This window comes from Coturnix japonica, chromosome 2 (assembly GCF_054131305.1).
Source record: "Coturnix japonica strain WE chromosome 2, WE-NBRP24, whole genome shotgun sequence".
NCBI lineage: Eukaryota > Metazoa > Chordata > Aves > Galliformes > Phasianidae > Coturnix > Coturnix japonica.
In genome coordinates this window covers 135,093,893-135,114,622 of record NC_140664.1, presented here as the reverse complement: position 1 = coordinate 135,114,622, position 20,730 = coordinate 135,093,893, and the positions used below count along the sequence as shown (strand labels likewise).

The 20,730-nt window shown below is 47.4% G+C and overlaps 3 protein-coding genes across 5 annotated transcripts in view; 2 read left to right on the top strand and 1 right to left on the bottom strand.

Annotated features, from left to right (window-relative positions):
* The window catches only part of OXSR1 (oxidative stress responsive kinase 1), a 73,137-nt gene extending 67,322 nt beyond the window's left edge, over positions 1-5,815 (top strand). For both annotated transcript variants that reach the window (XM_015852904.3, XM_085539057.1), the window contains 4 exons: positions 170-222; positions 1,218-1,286; positions 2,159-2,223; positions 3,056-5,815. In XM_015852904.3, coding sequence (XP_015708390.1) covers positions 170-222; positions 1,218-1,286; positions 2,159-2,223; positions 3,056-3,130 — 262 coding nt within the window. In that variant the 3' untranslated portion in view covers positions 3,131-5,815. The remainder of the gene's footprint in view (positions 1-169; positions 223-1,217; positions 1,287-2,158; positions 2,224-3,055) is intronic.
* An 859-nt stretch (positions 5,816-6,674) lies between these two features.
* On the top strand, positions 6,675-12,821 carry LOC107308861 (solute carrier family 22 member 13-like). Its single transcript, XM_015853038.3, has 10 exons — positions 6,675-7,113; positions 7,403-7,506; positions 8,166-8,320; positions 8,478-8,646; positions 8,946-9,066; positions 9,473-9,567; positions 9,868-10,082; positions 10,177-10,285; positions 10,478-10,688; positions 11,200-12,821. The coding sequence occupies exons 1-10, from the start codon at positions 6,742-6,744 to the stop codon at positions 11,293-11,295; spliced, it is 1,647 nt and encodes a 548-aa protein (XP_015708524.1). The 5' UTR covers positions 6,675-6,741; the 3' UTR covers positions 11,296-12,821.
* A 926-nt stretch (positions 12,822-13,747) lies between these two features.
* On the bottom strand, positions 13,748-20,463 carry LOC107308780 (solute carrier family 22 member 13-like). Of its 2 annotated transcripts, XM_015852903.3 has the most exons (10): positions 20,092-20,463; positions 19,160-19,263; positions 18,312-18,466; positions 17,700-17,868; positions 17,430-17,550; positions 16,933-17,027; positions 16,019-16,233; positions 14,947-15,055; positions 14,522-14,731; positions 13,748-14,400 (listed from the first exon to the last, which is right to left on the bottom strand). In XM_015852903.3, exons 1-10 carry the CDS (start codon positions 20,461-20,463, stop codon positions 14,331-14,333), a joined length of 1,620 nt encoding a protein of 539 aa, XP_015708389.1. In that variant the 3' UTR covers positions 13,748-14,330. The 2 variants fall into 2 exon arrangements, with proteins under 2 accessions (XP_015708389.1, XP_085395182.1); XM_085539056.1 differs by lacking the exons at positions 13,748-14,400; positions 14,522-14,731 and having other exon boundaries at positions 14,958-15,151.
* Between the last annotated feature and the right edge of the window lie 267 nt (positions 20,464-20,730).

Genomic DNA, 20,730 nt, shown 5'->3' with positions numbered 1-20,730 from the left:
TAGATGGGCACTGGGTTGGTTCTTAGCAGGAGGAAGAGGAGGAGGAAGAGTGTAGTGAACTCAGTTTTCTTCACAGACCAGTTCTTCAGTGGTAGCACAGTGTTCTTTTTGAGCATTGCTTAGTGCAATGAAATGTTCCCTTCCATATAACATTTTCTTCTTTCCCCAGGAATTCAAAAAAAGAACTCAATGACATCCGATTTGAATTTACACCAGGGAGAGGTGAGCTGCTGTGACATTTGGGTGCGTGTGGGTGGTTTGTTTAAAGGGACCTTTTGTGTTTGATATTGTTCAGTTGGGTGTATGGAGATGCCATGTGTGTGCCTGCCTCTCCTGCCTTCCCAAGGGTATTCTATGGCTTGAGTTATGATTGAGCTGTTAGGTCAATTGAACGCTGCAGCTGAGAGGCTTCTCATGTAAAACTGTTACAAATATGACTGAGTTACAGCCATTCAGTGCTTTTTAGCTTGGAGTCTGGAAGCATAGCACAGAACTGTCTTACTGCAGTGCTGTAAGCAGTAGGCGGGTTGAGGTATAGAAGCGTCTGGTTTTCCCCTTTCCCTTTTGATCACATATTGAAAATGAATAGCTAGAAGAACTGACCTGAGAGCACAGCAATGCAGATACTAGTTTGTTTGGCTTTCCCCTTCCACTTAGAAGATCTGTTGCCCTACCAAGTCAGTTCACTGACACGACACCCTTTTATTGTGGAATAGACATGCAAGCCTAGAACTTGCTTATGTAAATGTCTGGCTTGCAGCAGTTTGTCCTTTAGGCTGCCTTACTACACAGTGAAAGACACCTCTTCAGTAGGGTGTAATTAAGGTGTGCCCTGAATTGGGTGAGTGGATGGATTTCTTTACTGACTTAGAAGGGAATATCTCAGGTCTTTGAGAAGGCCAAGGACTCTGCAAAGTTTAGGGTAGCCTCAGGATTTGCCCTGACAAGGGTAGGGAAAAACAAGCAAGCCTGGAACTGCACAGTCCTTCCAGCTCAGAAAACAGAACATTTCCAGCTCAGTACAGACAACTCTTTCTAGTCAGCATTAGGAAAATTAAACTTGAAATGAAAGTCAGCAGCTTGCACACACTGTCTCACATAGACAGTGTTGTTGCTGTTTGGTTTTTTGTGCAAGCTTCTGGATTTCCATGTGGTACTTGTGTCAGCTGGACAATTTCTTTCGTATGGTAACCAGTTCTTGTGTTTCTCCCCAACAGATACTGCTGATGGTGTGTCTCAGGAACTAATTTCAGCAGGGCTTGTTGATGGCAGAGATCTGGTAATAGGTAATTATCAGTTCTTTCTTCTGCTCTAACCATTTCAGTCATTTCTGCATCTTTAAAATGACCTGATGAGTGGGTGCAGGGGAGTTCTCCATGGCCTTGATTCTCTTCCCCAGTGGCACTATAAAACTGTTGGTAATTCCAGTGGCAGTTCTGTGCCCAAATATATTTATGCAACCTTTGGTTCACAAGAATAGAATCTAGTTGGAAAGATTACAAAGCAAATGTTCCCCGAAATGTGAAATGAAAGTTAATCAGTGCATTGACTAAATCAGTCTCATCTGACACAGGCACTGCCAAATTGCTGCACAAGCCTGTACTGCTGACAGGTTCTGCACAAAGAGAGGTCTGGGACTGGAATCAGCCAGGCTTTTTTGTTTTAAGGCAGTCTGTGGAAGGAAGTATGAAGCACTATTGCATGCAGTGCACTTGGGCTAAAGCAACAGCATGTGTTGTTTCCGTACTCAAGTGTGTATGAATAAATACTTCCAAGCACACTTTCCTAAATAAACATGTCCACTTTATGCAGCAGGTGAGACTTTTAACTGCTAACAGTACCTGGGTATTTCAACTACAGAAAGCAAAACTGTTCCTGCAATATCTGGAAGGGCAGCTGGTGTAAAAGTAAATGGATTTTCAGGCATGTTTGGAAATCTTGATACTACTAATTAGACTTTGAGGAAAAAAGAAGCACCGTAACAAAAGTCTTTAGATTTAAATAAACTGAGTCTAATGGAAGCCTAAACTTCTTGTATCATTTTAACCTGTTCAAAGTTTGAGTAATATAAAGAGACCTTATGAGTTTGGGGTGTTTTTCTCTGTCCTGACCTAATATTTGCCCATCTTTCTTGTTGTGTGTGTGTGTGTGATTTCAGTTGCAGCTAATTTGCAGAAAATTGTGGAAGAGCCCCAAGCAAACAGATCCGTCACTTTCAAACTGGTATTTATTCCTGTTCCCTAATTGAACAAGCTGTCACTTGCAAAGATAAAGCATTGCATATAGATGCATGTGGTGTCTACTGTGGGCATCTAATGTATGTGTTCTAAATCCTCCTTTCCAAAGCTTCCTACTGGTTGTCTAATAGTAGGCAATGAAGGCTCCCTTCTTGTCCTCTGAGCAGGACCTGGGTTAAATGTCAGATGATTTGCTAACACCGAGCTTCCCTTGCCCTGGCCAGTAAGCATAACAGAATGTTACAGAAGGGTATTTTCTATGCCTGGAAGTTACACAGGCTGGAAATGGCAGGAACAGGGCATGTAAGTGGGCTAAGAAATGTCAGTGACTCCTTGAAGGAGGAGGGGTGACAGAGAAAGAAGTGAAGGGGGATGGGGAAAAGCCAAAAGCAGTGAAGGAGCTTTCTTAGAGGAGGAGAGATAACAGCAGAGATAGTGAAATGCTTAGATAACTATAGTGATAAAGCAAGGGTGTAGCCATTTTATTGGCAACGAAGCTGTAAATTGTTCCTTTTGACCCCATCTGTGAATAAGCTGTTCTTTCCTCCCTGTTCAGTGCATGTAGCCCTCACCAGAGCAGGTACTGGCAGAACTTCAGTCCCAGCTCTTCCTACCTCAACCCCCCCAAAAAAACCCAAACTAAAAAAAACAAAGCTCAATTTTAACTTTGGGTGATGCTGGCTGCAATGCAAAACTGTCTTGTAACTGCTGCCTCCCCGAACTATGTCTGTTGTACCTCGTAGTGATACTAAGCATGGTGTGAGTCATAAGGCAGAGCATGTGTGTTGCTATTTGGATCTCTGTTCCTTGTGTTCCAGGCATCTGGTGTCGAAGGCTCAGATATCCCCGATGATGGCAAACTGATAGGATTTGCACAGCTCAGCATCAGCTAAACAATGGCCCCAGGAGATGATTCCCAACCAAGAACCCACATGTGCATATTCGTAATGCTTCTGTTAGCCTAAAAACAAACAAACCACTACTGCCAAAGAATTGAACTACAGCCCCCTACCCAGAAGCTTTAACATTCTCCTTAATAGGATCACCAACCTTCCTGAGATTACCGATGGCGTTTACACCTTTTGTAAACAAGTCTCATGTTTTTTGTATGTCATCTCAAACATGCAGATCCAACATGTCATTGCCTGCATGTTCATATTATTATTGCCTTACTTTAAAGAAAAATACTACTGAGTACGAAGCGGGGGTTCCACTGCTCTGATGATCTCGCCTAAATGTTTGCTTACATGTGGTTTCATTATGTTGTTTTTTTTTTTTTCACTTGCTATTTTTGCACAAGTTTTAATACCGAACAGATCTTTTCTCTTTGTTGTTCTTTACCTGCTCCTCCTTCCATCTGAAACACCGGTGTACATGTTGTTTGGGTCACCTGGAGTGCTGAGAAATCTGCTTCTCTTTCAGCTGTATTTTTTAAACTGCTGGTTTGAATGCTTGCAAGTGAGAAAGCAAGCCAAGTCTTAACCCACAGGAGGGAGAGCCTTCTTCCCTTGTGTTTGTGTTTATGAGAAGATCCTCGACTTCACAGTGTTAGAAGTCAGCTTCCTTTTGTAAACTGCCTTAATTTTTTTTTATCGTTTATCAGTTGGGTTCTCTCCACATGAGTGCCAGGCGTGGCATGAGGGCTTGAACCTCCTAATTTACGTTAAGCAGTCCTTCCTCAAAACATGGCTTTCAATCTACATCCTTAGATGTAGTCTGATCTTCAAGCAGAGCAACGAGGCTCTGCTGTCTGGAAACTGGTCTTGCAGATGATCCACAAACTCACCACTCACGGTCAGAGGGAGAGGAGATCTGTGTCACTGCGCTTGGAAAGGACACACGTGGGACTGTTCTTGAGACCCAGCCTGTTGTGCCTGGCTGTGCGAGTCCTCCCTGACGTGTTTCCCAGTCCCTTGCAAACTGGTACCCGTGGAACCATCCCTGTTGTGATTTACAGCAATAAAGAATTGCCAGCACAGCGGCATCACTGGGCAAGCGAGCGCCAGGCTGTGTCCCTCCTGCACTGAGCGCTGGGGTCGTCAGCCTTGGCGGCGGTCCGAGCCTCCGTGTCTGATCAGGACATCACCAAAACCCTGTCACACCTATTTAGGTTTTTCTTTCTATGTGATGGTGTTGAATTTGAATTTCTAAAGGAGTAACATGAATTATACTTGGAGTTTGATAAGAGACGCTTGTAATGCAATACGTGAAGAATAAATGGTGTTGATTTCTTTGTGTGTTTTTTTTTTTTCCTACAGTTTCACAGTTGGCCTTTGTAACTGCTGTTGGCTCTGGAGTGTTTTCTACATGGAAATTGTAAGCCTGTAATGTAACACACAGATGGAAACGTGTTTGGTTTCCGTCAGCCACAAACAGTGCAGGAACAGAGTGTTTAAGCAGAATGAGTGGGTTCAATTAGGACATGTTTTGTTTCTGAGTCTTCTGATGAACAATCTATATTTATATATTTTTCTTGATGAGCAGCTGTGGAAGCTTCCTGAGTTGTGCATGTTCTTTTTATACTGCCCGTGTGTCCCTTTTAGTCTGTAGATGGGTAGTGGATATGTTCCCATAGGTGCTGCCAAGTGTCTGCAGCCACGTTGCTGGTGAGTGAGGAGATGCAGAGGACAAGGAGGGTTTGAGAGTTGAGAGCGCCCTGGGGTGTTGAGCAGAGGCTCTCAATGGCTGAGGAAGTGGATGTTTGATGTTGGAGAGCTGGTGATGGCTGGGCATGGCCAAGTGTGCATGCACACGCATGTGCCAGCTCTCACACTTCTTTGTGTTACTCGACACGAAGCACTCCCAAAGGCTTCCCCCCAGCTTCCTGGCTTGGGAAGAGCAGGCTGTCATTCTGATTGTGTCACCCCATGGGAAATAGGGATGTACTGGAAACCACTAGGATGTGGAGATGAGGCAGTCTTGGTGCAGCGTTGTTTTTCCCTTCTCCCTACGAGCTGTGTGGGTGTGGGTCTGCTTGTTGGTTTGCACCCCAGTGCTGAGAAAGGTAGGACTTGCACTGCCCAAATGGAACAATGCAGCCTCTATTTATTAAGTTATTCCCCACCTTCCCAATGCCAGGACGTAGAGTGTGAGCTCACACTAACCCAAGGCTCCTTAGCTCTCTATTGGAGAAAATAAGTAAGGAAGAAACTGATGTCGCTTGCTCTGTAGTTCTCCAGATGTTTTTGGGTAGCAATCCAAGATTTACGCTTGGGCTCTTACAGTGGTAGACAACAACTGTCTTTCCTGATGTTGTTCCAGTAAGTGCCAACGCTGTTCATAATTGTTTTCCAGTGTCATGAGTTTGTTTTGGGTTTTTATTTGTGGAAGTTTCTGATCCGAACCTGGAAGCAGGTGGTAATTTTAAGTTAGTTCCTACTTTTAAGGACAGTGCTCTGTTAATGGAAAACGGATCCTCTTCACGACTTTGGTGTATTGTAGATTATAATGAAAGATGTAAAATATTCAGGCTTTTGGTTTTTTTTTCCTTCCCCCCCACCACCACCCTTTTTTTGGACTTTGTATTTTACTGCATGTCTCTAATTTTTAATCAATAAAGAACAAATTGTCCATTGTCATGTGTTGGCTGTGTGTGTTTACGTGTCATTGGGGAAGGGGTTTGGGTGGCATTGCACCACCTTGGGCATTACCCTATGCAGTGCCCAGCTCAGGCTGGCTATTTTATCCATTATAAATATAAAGAAATGTTAGATTATCCCAAGTTGGGCTTCTTGGGTGCTTTTGGGCATCTATGGAGACTCTCATGGAGCCGCACCTGAGGACAAATGCTGATCGTGCTTCATCTGAACAGAGCTGCTTTCGTTGTTTACAGTGATCTCTTTAATGCATTTTGAGCTGAGGTTTGACAGCCTTGCTTAAAGCAACACTTCAATATACCCTCCCCATAGCTCTGCATGCAGCCTACACCAGGCTGTGGGGTGGCTTAGAAGGCAGAATCCCACTATGCCTTGCATGGGAAGGGAAGCTGCAGAAGGAGATGGGGCTCCAACAGCTGAGAGTGCGGCCAACCAGACACCTTTTCTTATCTTCAGCTCTGCCATCTGTTAGCATTGCTCCGTTTCTTCCCTTAGGCTTCTGCCAGCCCTGCAGGACGCTGGACTCTTTCAGCCTCTGAACTTTGCCTGAATGGATCCGATGGGGACAAGCTCAGCGTGTCAGCAGATTCAGCACCTACAATTGATGTGGACAAGAGTCCCCAGATCCCGGCTGTGGCGGAGATGTGATCCAGGTCTCCTAAAACAGGGATTCTCCGTGCTTTCCCCGGTAACATACGCTGCATGTTTGTGGGTGGCACAGAGACGATTAATGTATTACATGGTGTACTTAGGACAGGTAAAACATTGGGTGTCAAGTCTATCTGGAAGAGACGTTACATATTTGTAGTGCCTGCCTACGTCTGCAGAGTTTATCTTGAGATTAAACATTAATTGCAACCCTTGGGAAAGCCTGTCCCAGCACTGTCCTCTTCCAGACTCAGTTCACAATGTCGGGCATTGGGGAAAACTTGAAAGCAGCTGGTGAATTCGGGCCGTTCCAGAGACGGCTGGTGCTGTTCTCTTTGCTTCCGTCCCTCTGCCTGGCCTTCCACCAGTTCTGCCAGCTGTTTATGGTTGTGGACGTGCCTCATTACTGCAACACGGACTGGATCCGTGCTGTCGGTCCCAACCTGACTGAGGAAGAGCAGCTGAACCTCACCCTGCCCCGGGATGCGGATGGGGAGTATGAGCAGTGCACCATGTACTCACCCGTGGACTGGGACCTCGACTCCATCAGGGCATATGGCCTGAATGCCACGGAGAAGTGCAGCAGCGGCTGGGTGTACCCCACAGCACAGCAGCCATCCCTGCTCACCGAGGTCTGTATCTCCTTGTGATGCTGTGGGGACATGGGGTGGGATGGGAGCATCCTGTGCTGTAGGTTGGTTGAAGGTGAAGCCAGCTGTGGCCTTGAGCACATCCAGGGATGGGGCGCCCACAGCTCTGAGCAGCAATAAGATAGATAGATAGATGCTGATAATAGAGACTCATATTCTTATGATTGGGATCTCTGCAGTGGCAACAGTGGGAGCCTAAGCAGCCAGCCTGTGCCATCTGGCACCAGAAGTTATTCCCAGTTCCAAAAGCAGCTGTGTTTCCTTCCTTCAGTTTGATCTCGTGTGTGACAGGAAGAACCTGAATGACATCTCACAGTCCATCTACATGCTGGGAATGTTCCTGGGAGCCATGATCTTTGGACTCCTCAGTGACAGGTGAGGAGACACAAGCCCATTCTCTATGCCAGTAGCTCAATGCTTCAGTCCTGTCTGGCCACAATACCCTGTGTATTCTGTCACCAGCTGTCACAAAATTATAGTGACCCTGACCAAAGTCCTCAGATATGGCAAAGTCATGGCCACCAGGGTGGTGCAAAGAAGGGTGTGATGTGTTCTTCATGTGGGAACTGGGAATGCACTGAACTTCATTGCCCTCAAGAGAGGGGACATACGTGAATGGTTCCCAAATTGCTGAGTATCCCTTTGGGTTCTTCCCTATGGTGTCTCTCTGGATTCATAGAATTATCTCAGTTGGAAGGACCTTTAAAAGCCATCTGGTCCATCTCCCCCGCAACAAAAAGGGACACCTACAACTAGAAGAGGTGCTCAGAGCCCCATCCAGCCTGATGCTGAATGTCTGCAGGGATGGGGCATCCACAGCCTCTCTGGGCAACCTGTGCCAGTCCTTCCCCACCCTTGTTGTAAAACACTTTTGTGTTATTGCCATTACTCCTTATCCTATCACAACACACCCTGCTAAAGAGTCTGTCCCCTTCTTTCTTACAGCCCTCTTCCAGATACTGAAGGGCTGCTCTCAGGTCTCCCCAGAGCCTTCTCCAGAAGAAGATATCAGCTCTCTTCTTCTTCCTCCACAGGTTTGGCCGTCGACCAACCCTCTTGATCTCCATCCTCCTTGAAGGCTTGTTTGGTATAGGAATTGCCCTTGTGCCTCATTTCTATGTATACTTGGCCTTCAGATGTGTTGTGGGGGCTTCAGTGTCAGGGATCATGATGACCTTACTGGCCCTAGGTGAGTAGGATGCCCTACCCTGAAGCAGATAGATGTGGTCTCCCATGATGCGGTGGAAAAGGCCTACAAGGAAACAAAAAGTCATCCCGCACATCAGCTCCCTCCCAAACGAATGGCTCATGCCACGCTGATGACTTTGAATCTTCATTCCTTCCAGCTACAGAATGGGTTGGTGTTTCCTATCGACCACAGGCAGTTCTTCTTTCTCACTGCTGTTTTGCTGCTGGACAAATGATTTTGGCTGGTTTGAGTTACGGTATCCCCAACTGGAGGTTGCTGCAACTCGTAGGATCTGCTCCTATATTTCTCCTTTTCCTCTTCATCTGGTAAGTGGCAGGTGGGCAGTGAGCTGCACCTTGCAAACATTACAGATGCTGGATGGGCTTCTGCGGAGCTCAGCACATCTCTCTGACATGTACATCACTGAGAGCAGTGGCTGCTTTCATTCAGGTCATCAACTGTGGCCTCAGTGGCCTAGAAATAGGGTTGGGAAGCCTGAGCTGAAGCTGTGTTTAGATCCCTCCATCACACATCATGCACGTTGCTGGAGCTGGTGGCAGGGAGATAAAATACGAGGAAGCTCAGCAGGTCACAGTGCTGTTTTCTGCTCTCACCTCCTTGGCAGGGTGCTACCAGAATCAGCTCGCTGGCTGATGACAAGAGGCAAAATAGAAGAAGCTAAGAACTACCTTAAGAAGGCAGCAGCCATCAACAAGCGCACCATTCCTCCAGAACTGCTCGACCAGGTACCAGCAGTGACAACACCTTGTAGACCCCAGAGACCTGCCTCTGTGTTTGCAGCAGGATTAAGCCAGCAAATAAAGACCTGGGAATGTGCTGGTGCTGCCAGTTCATAAAAGATTTGTAGAAGATTTGGGGGGATGGGTCATTTGATGAAAAGCTTTCCATGTATGTGAGGGACCATTTGATGATGGGTGGTGGGTAACTCCAGCTTAAGCTGACACCAGACAAGGTCAGGCAGGAGGGGCATCTGCTGAGGCTCAGCCTGCAGCATTTCCATTGTTCACCATGGCAGAAAGAAAGGAGGAACCCAAATCCTCCTTTGGGGTTGTCCTTTGTCTTCTGCTGGAAAAAAGAGCCAGTTGTGGGTTTCCTTTGTCTGCTCTGACTCTGGCTCTCTGATTGTTGAAGCTGAAGTGTGAGGCCCAGACCAAGTCTGGAAGTATTCTGGATCTCCTTCGGAAGAAGCACCTGCTGAAGGTGACTTTAGTCATGGCTTGTGCCTGGTAAGTCACCCCCTTGTTCCTTCTTTCCCAACTTCCATTTGATGAGGAGAACGCCTTCAGGGATACTTATAAATTCGCCTCGTGTGATTTTGGGGTGAAACTGATGGTTATTTCTGTTTTAGGCTATTGAAGATGCAAGGTAGCTTGTGCAAAAATTTAACATTCCCTTCTTTGGCAGTCCTGAGTTACTGGTCTGGTTTCATGTCCCTTGGAAATCCCAGGGCATGGTCAAAATGTTGTCAGAGATCAGTATTGTATTTACTCACAGCTGTTCTATATGCTCCTCTGCTCGGTTTCCAGGTTTGTTAACAGCCTTGTATACTACGGTTTGAGTCTGAACGTGACTAATTTTGGTCTGGACATCTACCTGACACAGCTTGCGTTTGGAGCAGTGGAAATCCCAGGCCGTGTTGGTTGTATCTTCATGCTACACTGGTTTGGGAGGAGGAAACCCCAGGGTGGTTTCCTTCTGCTGAGTGGCCTTGTGTGCCTGATACTCACTGCCATCCCTGAAGGTGAACAAGCTTTTCTTGTCTCAAGAGCATAGACCCTGATGCAAGAAGCCACCAAGCCCCTGCCCTTCTTTCTCTCCTTCCCCTCTCTCCTCAGACCAGCCTGTGGTGAAAACTGTCCTAGCCACCATTGGCAAGCTTACAGCCTCGGCCTCATTCTCATCCGCTTACGTCTATACTGCAGAGCTCTTCCCCACCATCATCAGGTGAGGTTTCACCATGCTTCGTGTCATCCCTCCAGCAGGGCCAGCCCTCATTGCAGGAGTACCAGTTGGGGCACCCTACCATGGGTGGTGGTGGTGGTGATGGTGGGACAAGAGCCTGGGAGGAAAGCACAGGAGTGTGTACAGAGAGAGCCAAGTCCAGCCTGTATCTCTCACCATCCCTCACTCCCACAGGCAGAGCGGTGTGGGGCTGTGCTCAATGATAGCGCGGGTGGCAGGGATCATCGCCCCGCTGATCCTCCTCCTGGAGCAGTACCACCGAGCCATCCCCATGGCCATCTATGGTGGTACCACTGTGCTGGGGGGGCTGCTCTGCTTCCTGCTGCCCGAGACCCGTGGTGTTGAACTGGCGGATGGCACAGAGGGAGGCCAGCCCACAGCAGTGGTGAGTGATTGGCAGCCCTCCTGTTTTCTCAGTCAGAAGGTGAAAGTGGGACAACAGAACGGCCCTTTGGCATTGTGTGGGCAGGGGGTAATAGCGTCTTTGAGAGCTTACGGTGGTTGGAAGATAGGGGATTGGGGTTCCCCACTACAGTAGATGAGTAGGATGCTGGTGGTGATCTGCCCATAACCCAACCCAAAAGAGTATTTCAGACCCACAGTGGTCATCACTTCACTCCTGTCCATGAAGTGCCCTTCCCAAGGAAAAGCCAATGCCTTGCTGCCTTGCTCTCCAGCTTTCATCGTGGCTTACAACCCTGATCCTCATTCCCCACTGGGCAGGGTGGAATTGCACCCCAGTACTTTTCTTAGGGGAAGGTGTTCCACCAGTGGTCATAGAGTGGACAGTGCATGGGAAGCCAGGTTGCTGAAGGCTGTATGTCTTTCACCTGATTGGAGAAGACTGCTGTTGAACCATACTGTGCCATACTGTTAAGATTTTTCTGTTCCATTAGGTCCATGAAAATTCCAGCAGCGGCTCAGAAAAAGGACATGTGAAAGTAAAAGATGGTGGCCGAGTCAATGAGGACACGAAGAACACTTACTTCTAGCTGGGCCTACAGGCAGCTGCAATTAAAGGCCACCTGGTGCTGTGACACTGCTGGGGACATTCAGGGTCTCCACTGACGGTACCTCTACCACTCAAGCAGCAATTGCCAGTTCTTGTCATTCTTTGTCTTTTTTGCCTTCCTATATCTCCCTCTATAGCTCCTCCTTGGGCACTGCACACTGTCTCATGTTCAACGGTGCTCTTGCTGGAGAAAATGCTTTTAGTTTAAGGAAAAAAGAAAGAATAGATGCAATATTTTCCTTATCTCTCTCCTGTCCCATTTCCAAGAACATGGGACTGTAAAGTGAGATACCTGCCAGAGCACTGAATAGACCAGTAAAGAAGTACTGTGTTCAGTGAGGGGAAAGGCAGTGCAGATGCAGCACTGAAAACCAACTCGCACTTGCTAGAGGGATTTCTCTTGACTATCTAGCATGGTTTTCTCACCCTCTTTTAAAAATGCTCCTTTAAGTTTTTATTCATTTCTAAGACTTGAGATAATCAGCTGAGGAAAAAAAGTGGATATGATAGAACAGCAAACATTGAGCAAGGACGTCTATAAGGCAGCAGAGTGCCTTGATGCCAGTGGCTTTGTATTGAAGTGTAGTGATGTATTGTATTGGGCTGTGGTAGAGGAACCACATTAGTCTATATATTCTGGGAAACTGAGAGATATTGTAGCACTTGATCTCTTAAAACTGTTAGGTCCTTTCCCTTCCCTTCCCTTCCCTTCCCTTCCCTTCCCTTCCCTTCCCTTCCCTTCCCTTCCCTTCCCTTCCCTTCCCTTCCCTTCCCTTCCCTTCCCTTCCCTTCCCTTCCCTTCCCTTCCCTTCCCTTCCCTTCCCTTCCCTTCCCTTCCCTTCCCTTCCCTTCCCTTCCCTTCCCTTCCCTTCCCTTCCCTTCCCTTCCCTTCCCTTCCCTTCCCTTCCCTTCCCTTCCCTTCCCTTCCCTTCCTTCTCTTGCGATATCCATGTATATTTAAATGATGAAGCTCAGAAAGTTAGACAGTCGTGGTGCTGCAGCTTTGACTGTGTACAGCTTCAAGGCTTATTTGTTTCTGGTAATGCTGAGAAATGTTCAGATGAGATGTTATTTCTTCCTCATCGTACCTACATGTTTTTCTTGGAACGAAATATCCCAGGGGTGTGTGGTTTGCTGAAGACAACATTCAAGATATAATCAGGGACATGCAACAGTGTCCCACCAGGAGGGACTGGCTCTGGTGTTACCTCTGTGCAGCACTGCTGGTCAGGAGATTTGATAAGTTGTGGCTGAGATGCTCTTGTTCAGTGGACTTGAATATGGAGGTGATATGTCCTTTGATTAAGAACACTCTTCCCTTTGCAAGGGCTGGTGGCTGCCTCTGTGTTGGGCTGATAGGGGAAATAAGGGGATGAAAGTGGAAGTTGAGAGAAGAGCTTGGAGTAAAGCACACAGTTATTGAGTGAATCATGGCTTCACTTTTTATGAAGTCTTCCCTGAGACAGTCTGTTTCATAAATAAAGCTGTCCAGGCACACTTGATGTACTTCTGTGTCCATCTCATTCATGCTTCTCGTAAGCTGCAGATCCATTTTGTCTCCTTTTTCCCCAGATAGCTGTGCCTGGAAGACCACTGGATGTTTCATTTTGACTGATGGTGTTTTGCACAGCTCATCAGGAATTGGAGGTTTTCCAATGGTATTGCTGTGTTTAATGTCACTGCTAGCTGGTCTACACATTGTTCTGCACAATAACAAACAGAGCTGATAGAGAAAACTCAAGTTAGAATAGCTTCTGTAAATGTAACACACTTTTGCATCCATATAATTGAATGTTATGGTCTCCCATCTTAGTGAGGTCATGGGCAAAAGGTACAGAGTGGCTGAGGGATAAGAAAGGAATGATTGGATGTTGTGTTGAGGGACATGGTTTAGTGGGAGCTGTTGGTAATAGGTGAACTGTTGGACTGGATGATCTTTAAGGTCTTTTCCAACCTTGGTGATTCTATGATTCTAAGAGAAACAGGACAACTCCGTATCCAAGTGGGAAGAGTGGGAAGGCTCTAGGAGAGGTAGGGACAAATAGGAGCAGCAGACACAAGGCCTTGGTGGAAGTTTATGAAACCATGATGGGAGGGTCAACTGTGGGAAGGTGCTGAAGGTAATGATGAACAAATGCCAGGGACACTATGAGTGGCTGAAGGGTGTGCTAAGACAGATCAGTTAATGTGCAATTTGGGGAGAACCTGTGAGCCTTCAAGCATGCTTGGCCTGTACTTGGAACACCTCATCCTTCAGAAACAAAACCTCAGTGGCCAGCAAGGTCCTGGGAACAAGGCCAGTGCTGTGCTGGGAGAGACAGCTTAATGGAAGGGCATGAACTCACAGAATGGCTTGGGTTGGAAGGGACCTTAAAGTTCATCTCTGACCGCAACCAGGCAGAGTAAGACAGAAAGTCACACAAAAACAAAACACAAAGAAATCAACAGCATTTATTCTTCATGTATTGCATTACAAGCGTCTCTTATCAAACTCCAAGTATAATTCATGTTACTCCTTTAGAAATTCAAATTCAACACCATCACATAGAAAGAAAAACCCAAATAGGTGTGACAGGGTTTTGGTGATGTCCTGATCAGACACGGAGGCTCGGACCGCCGCCAAGGATGACAACCCCAGCGCTCAGTGCAGGAGGGACACAGCCTGGCGCTCGCTTGCCCAGTGATGCCGCTGTGCTGGCAATTCTTTATTGCTGTAAATCACAACAGGGATGGTTCCACGGGTACCAGTTTGCAAGTGACTGGGAAACACATCAGGGAGGACTCACACAGCCAGGCACAACAGGCTGGGTCTCAAGAACAGTCCCACGTGCGTCTTTTCCAAGCGCAGTGACACAAATCTCCTCTCCCTCTGACCGTGAGTGGTGAGTTTGTGGATCATCTGCAAGACCAGTTTCCAGACAGCAGAGCCTCGTTGCTCTGCTTGAAGATCAGATTCTGTTAGAGGTAGACCTCTAGTATCTGCTTGTCTGTTCATCCCTTGTTTCTTGAGAATCTTTAGACCTTGTTCTCTGAGTTTATTTCTTTTTCTTCACTGTCTGTCTTGGACAGGCTCTGCAATTTGTTTCTGGAGACACGAAAGGGAGAGGGAGAAATCATACTGTAACCATTCCAGCTTCCAACAGTTTGTCCTAAAATTTTCACATTTGGACTTTTTTTGCTTTAAATCTAGAGCTCCGAGCACTCACCTCTTTTGAGGGTTATCTGTCCCTGTGTCATCTGGCAGTTCAACCATACTGGTCTCAGGCAGCAGAAAGGAGAGCAGCCCCCCCAGCACAGTGGCACCGCCATAGACGGACATGGGGATGGCGTGGTGGTACTGCTCCAGGAGGCGGATGAGTGGGGCGATGATCCCTGCTACCCGTGCAGCCATTGAGCACAGCCCCACACCGCTCTGCCTGTGGGAGTGAGGGGAAAGTGGAAGATGTAGGCTGGGCTCAGCTCAGCACTACAGAAAACCAGCACTACGGCATGAGGAGGTGCAATGGGCAGCCATGGTGCCTTTATCATAGTGCCTCTATCCTGCCCCTTCACCACCAGCACCCAGGTTGGAATGTGTGTCTCTGTGTCCTCCCATCATCATGGGAAGCAATAAGGTATGGGGGAATCTCACCTGATGACAGTGGGGAAGAGCTCTGCAGCGTAGACATAGGAGGTGGAGAATGAGGCAGATGCAGCAAACTTGCCAATGACTGCCAGGACGGTGATTGCCACAGCCTGGTCTGGGGGGAAGAGAAGAGATGGCTGCTGTGACACCATGGAGAAGGATCAAGCAGGACCTTGGGTCTCTGCAGTTGGATTTTTAGAGACAGCAGGGCCTGTTGTGATAGGACATAGAGAAATAGTTTCAAACTAAAAGAGGGGAGATATAGATTGGTGATAAGGAAGAAGTCTTTTACAATAAGGGCAGTCAGGCACTGGCAAAGTTTGCCCATAGAGGCAGTGGATTCCCCATCGTTGGGGACATTCAAGATCAGGCTGGATGGGGCTCTGGTCAAGCAGTAATTGTCCCTGTTAACTGCAGAGGAGTTGGACTAGTTGGCCTTTAAAGGTCCCACAAACTCAAACAATTCAATGATTGTATGATTCTAATGGACTTTCCAAGCAGATCTTCCACCCAAGGTACTGGATACCACTCCTAGCATAACCTTTTCAGCAAAATACCCTCTGGGCAAAGGAAACACATATTTCTCCTCAGGCCTTGAACATTTCCTAAATAAGCTACTGCAGGTCATTAGGGAATGCTCATTTGAAAACATCACATGTAATAGATACAGTAACTAGCAATAAGACAAGAGGGAATGGCCTCAAGTTGCACCAGGGGAGGTTTGGGATGGATATTAGGAAAAATTTCTTCTTGGAAAGAGTGGTAATGCATTGGAACAGGCTGCCCAGGGAGGTGTTGAAGAAATGTGGAGATGTGTCACTGAGGGACATGGTGCAGAGCAGTCTCAGGCATGGGCTGATGGTTGGACCAGATGATCTTAGTGGTCTTTCCAACCTGTATGATTCTATGAATCTATGACTCAATAGCTTGAAAGCATGTTACCTTACTTGCATCACCAGCAGTGGCAAAGGTACATCGTGTAGGGAAACTGTAGTTAGAAACAGATAAGGGGGGACAGGTTCTGACGGAAATTAAAAAGAGCTGGGGGTCTCCCTTGAGCTGGGAAGAGGTTTTTCACCTTCAGGGATGCCAACAATGATGAGACACATCAAGCCAGACACCAGCAGGAGAACAGCTTGGACTTTTTTCCTCCCAAACCACCGTAGCATGTAAATGCAGCTAATACGACCTGGTATCTCCACTACCCCAAAAGCAAATTGTGTCAGATAGATGTCGAGACCAAAGCCTGTCACGTTAAGGCTCAAACCATAGTAGACTAGACCATCCACAAACCTGAAATTGAATGGAATAGAGTAGGTAATCAGATGAGTTTTCGTGGATTTTACTTATTCATTAGATATGTAGGCTAGTTAGAAGGCATGCAACTTATTTGTTTAAATTTCCAGGAATCTCTGTTTTAATTCTGGTCAACACCTGTTACCGTTCTGTAGGATATGGTTAGATGAAATAAAGCACCATGGGCACCAATGTGCTCAGCAATATACAGGCTGAAACCAGAATTTCTACAGGGACCCAAAACTGCCCCAAACTCCAGAGATTCCCACAAGAATGGAATTACTCCAGCTCTTCCCACAACTCTCACATTGTCTAGAATAATCATCTTCTCGCTATGCTCAGAAAAGGTGTATCTGGTCCAGCCTGCAGAGGTTAGCAAATATACAGACATGATGGGAGCTCTGGGATATCTGATCTAGTACTTCATCTGTGGCAGGGTGGCTGGAACCTGATGATCATTGAGGTCTCTTTCAATTCAAGCCACTCGATGATTCTGCGGTTCCATAATGATTTACAGATGGTCAGAGGCATGGGCTGATGGTTGGACTTGATGACTTGATCATCTTTCCTACTTTACTGATTCTATGATCCCATGACCCCCAAAATCATGAAGTGAATTTACACTTGTGAGTAACCCTGAAGGAGTTCTTCTCTTCACATAGAATTTAGGAAAGAAGGAACAAGGGAGTGACTTACCAGGCACAAGCCATGACTAAAGTCACCTTCAGCAGGTGCTTCTTCCGAAGGAGATCCAGAATACTTCCAGTCTTGGTTTGGGTCTCACACTTCAGCTTCAACAATCAGAGAGCCAGAGTCAGAGCAGACAAAGGAAACCCACAGCTGGCTCTTTTTTCCAGCAGAAGACAAAGGAGGATTTGGGTTCCTCCTTTTTTTCTGCCATGGTGAACTCTGGAAATGCTGCAGGCTGAGCCTCAGCAGATGTCCCTCCTGCCTGACCTTGTCTGGTGTCAGCTTAAGCTGGAGTTACCCACCACCCATCATCAAATGGTCCCTCACATACATGGAAAGCTTTTTATCAAATGACCCATCCCCCCAAAATCTTCTACAAATCTTTTATGAACTGGCAGCACCAGCACATTCCCAGGTCTTTATTTGCTGCCCCAGGGCTGCCCCAGGGCTGCAAACACAGAGGCAGGTCTCTGGAGTCTACAAGGTGTTGTCACTGCTGGTACCTGGTCGAGCAGTTCTGGAGGAATGGTGCGTTTGTTGATGGCTGCTGCCTTCTTAAGGTACTTCTTTGCTTCTTCTATTTTGCCTCTTGTCACCATCCAGCGAGGTGACTCTGGTAGCACCCTGCCAAGGAGGTGAGAGCAGAAAACAGCACTGTGACCTGCTGAGCTTCCTCATAGATTGTCCCTTGCCACCAGCAGTGGGTATGATGTGTGAAGCCCCTCCAGCATGTGTTATGTTTGCAGGGAACTCACTGCCCACCTGCCACTTACCAGAAGTAGAAGAAAAGGGCAAACATAGGAGCTGACCCTGCTATTTGCAGCAACCTCCAGTTACGAATACCATAACTCAAGCCAGCCAAAATCAGTTGTCCAGCAGCTAAAAAGCAGTGAGTTATAAGCACTGCCGTTGATCGATAGGAGACACCAACCCATTCTGTAGCTGGAAAGAACAATGAAGATTCAGTGTCATCATTGTGAATGATTTCTCCTCATTTAAGCAGAGTGTCTCTCCCAGAAAAGGCCTCTATGGGAATCTGGAGGCTGGCAGTTGGACCTCCAGGACGTTGTCAGTGACATGCTAGAAATGGCCTCACACATTGGAGACAATGCACATCCCTATCAAGGGCTCACAGCATCTTCTGGGTTGGCAGCACAGTTCCTGTGATGAACCTCCCCTTCCCCCCATATCTTCCTCTTTCTTTAGACCTTGTTCTGGAGACTGGCCCACATAGGTCATGTTCCCTGGGAGAGGTGGACCAGATCTATCACAGAGCCTTCCTTTGAGAGAGATGCCTTTAAAATGTCCAGGACTATCATTTATGTTTCTTCTTGTATTGCATCTTTGAGGGGCCTCATCAGTCAAATCAAGGGCAGCCTACTCACCTAAGGGCAAGGTAGTTATCAGAATTCCTGACACAGCAGTTGACATGATACATCTGAAGATCACATATAGAATGAAATTGGGCAAAAAGGCAATTGCCAAACCAAACAGACCCTGGCCAAGCATGGAGATCAGAAGGACTGGCCGGCGGCCGATCCTGTGGAAGAAGAGGGAAGGAACAATTGGTATCTGGAGAGACCCCATGGGTATGGGGAAGAGCCCAGAGGGATACACAGTGATCTGGGAACCATGTGAACAAAGCTCCTCGACCCAGGAAGGACCAGACAGTAAAGGGAGCCTTTCCATTTGTGACCAGATGTGGTGCCAGCAAAGGTTCAAGTCACTTCCAAAGTACCAAGCCCTTGGAAGGCCTCCACACCACCTCTGCTGAGTGCAAAGAGGATAAGACTGAAACTGAAACAGGTTTTACTACTGTGCCTTTCTTTCTTCCGTGAGCCTGTGTGGACCTCGGCTCCCACGACCTCAGACCTTTGGCCAGGGTCAGCATAAACAGAGCAGAGCCACAAAAAGGAAGCACACATGCTCTGGTTAGCAGCTGAAGGTGCCCACATGTAGGTCTGTGGAATTCCTGTGTGTCTGAGACGTCAACTGGGACTGGAATTGTGATTGCTGAATGACCCCCCAACTTCCGTAAGGCTGTATCTTCCATTACCTCTCAGATATCTATGGACAACTGAGATGCTCTTGCTCAGGTAAGGGACTGAGTTCTATGGAGGAGGTGTCTCTTCATTCATCATTCATTAATGAATGCACAGGCATCCTGAAGTCCCAGTAAAGCTTTCCGTGGGTGCCAGACAGTAACTCTAGGCAGGTATTTGTGTCTCCTTACCTGTCACTGAGTGGTCCAAAGATCATACCTCCTACTAGAAGCCCCACCATGGAGAGAGACTGGGAGATGTCACCCAGGTCCTTCCTGTCGCACACAAGGTCAAACTGGAGGAAAGAAACACAGATGCTTTTGCTTTTGACTGATCCAAGTTTCTCAGGATGGGGAAATGCTTCTGGTCCCAGTCAGACATGGGAAATGTGCACCCAGGCTCTTGTTGTAGCCTCTGGGAGCAGATCCCACTCCTAAAGGTATGAGTCTCTATTGCATGTATGAACTGCACAGGTTGAATATGGGACAGAACCATTGGGAACTCAGTGATGCCCAAAGCACTGGGACCTTCAGGACTCCCTTCAGCCTACACACCCCAAAGGAACCTCCTGGCTGGGATTTTATGCTTGAAGTAGGACCTTGGGACAGGAGTCTCAGTGCCTTGCTTCCCTGGGGCAGGAGGGAGGGAGAAAGACAGCAGAGGAGCAGAGAGCCTGGAGGAAGGTACTTGTGAGAAGGTGTTGGAGCTGAGAGTGAGGAAGAAGGAAGAGAGAAAAGAGTAAGAGTGAACAGAGGTTCAGAGAGGGAGAAGTTAGGGATATCAGTAGGCAGAGCCATTGCTCATCTTCATGGCCCGTAGGACATCTTGCACAACCCTGAAGTCTCTGGAAGCCCTGAAGTCTCTGGGAAGGTAGATATCATTCAGGAGGATGGGAATGCAAGGAGAATCAAGGAGAAGGATAGCAAAAGCTGTGGCAGGAAAGCTGAAATGTCCCTCCATGCAACGTACACTGCGACTTACCTGGATGCTGAAAAGAAGATGCATGGTGAGTACTGTGGCTTTTCATTGAACCAACCTACAGCACAGGATGCTCCTATTCCATCCAATCCCATTCTATCCCATCCCACCCCATGTCCCCACAGCATCACAAGGAGATACAGACCTCGGTGAGCAGGGATGGCTGCTGTGCTGTGGGGTACACCCAGCCGCTGCTGCACTTCTCCGTGGCATTCAGGCCATATGCCCTGATGGAGTCGAGGTCCCAGTCCACGGGTGAGTACATGGTGCACTGCTCATACTCCCCATCCGCATCCCGGGGCAGGGTGAGGTTCAGCTGCTCTTCCTCAGTCAGGTTGGGACCGACAGCACGGATCCAGTCCGTGTTGCAGTAATGAGGCACGTCCACAACCATGAACACTTGACCAACCATTTGGAAAGGAGTAATAAGTAGTGGGAGGGAGAGCAACAGCACCAGCACTTTCTGGTAGAGGCAAAACTCCCCCGCAGCACTTATCAAATCCCCAAACTCGACCATGGTGACTACCTCTATGTCCTGGCTACTGTGGAGCGTATCACTTAAATAGTGTAATATTAATGTTTAAACTCTATGAGCACTAAACACCTAATCAGATGTGATAAAATGAGCACTTGAACCAGCATGTTCCCCCACTAAAATGATATACCGGAGTCCTCGGGGATGCACTTTGTCACCAGCCATTTGGGTTGGGTTTATGTTTCAAGGCTTTGGTAGTGGGGTGGGGCTGCAGGGTGCCCTCTGCAAGCAGAGCTGCAGGGGAAAGTG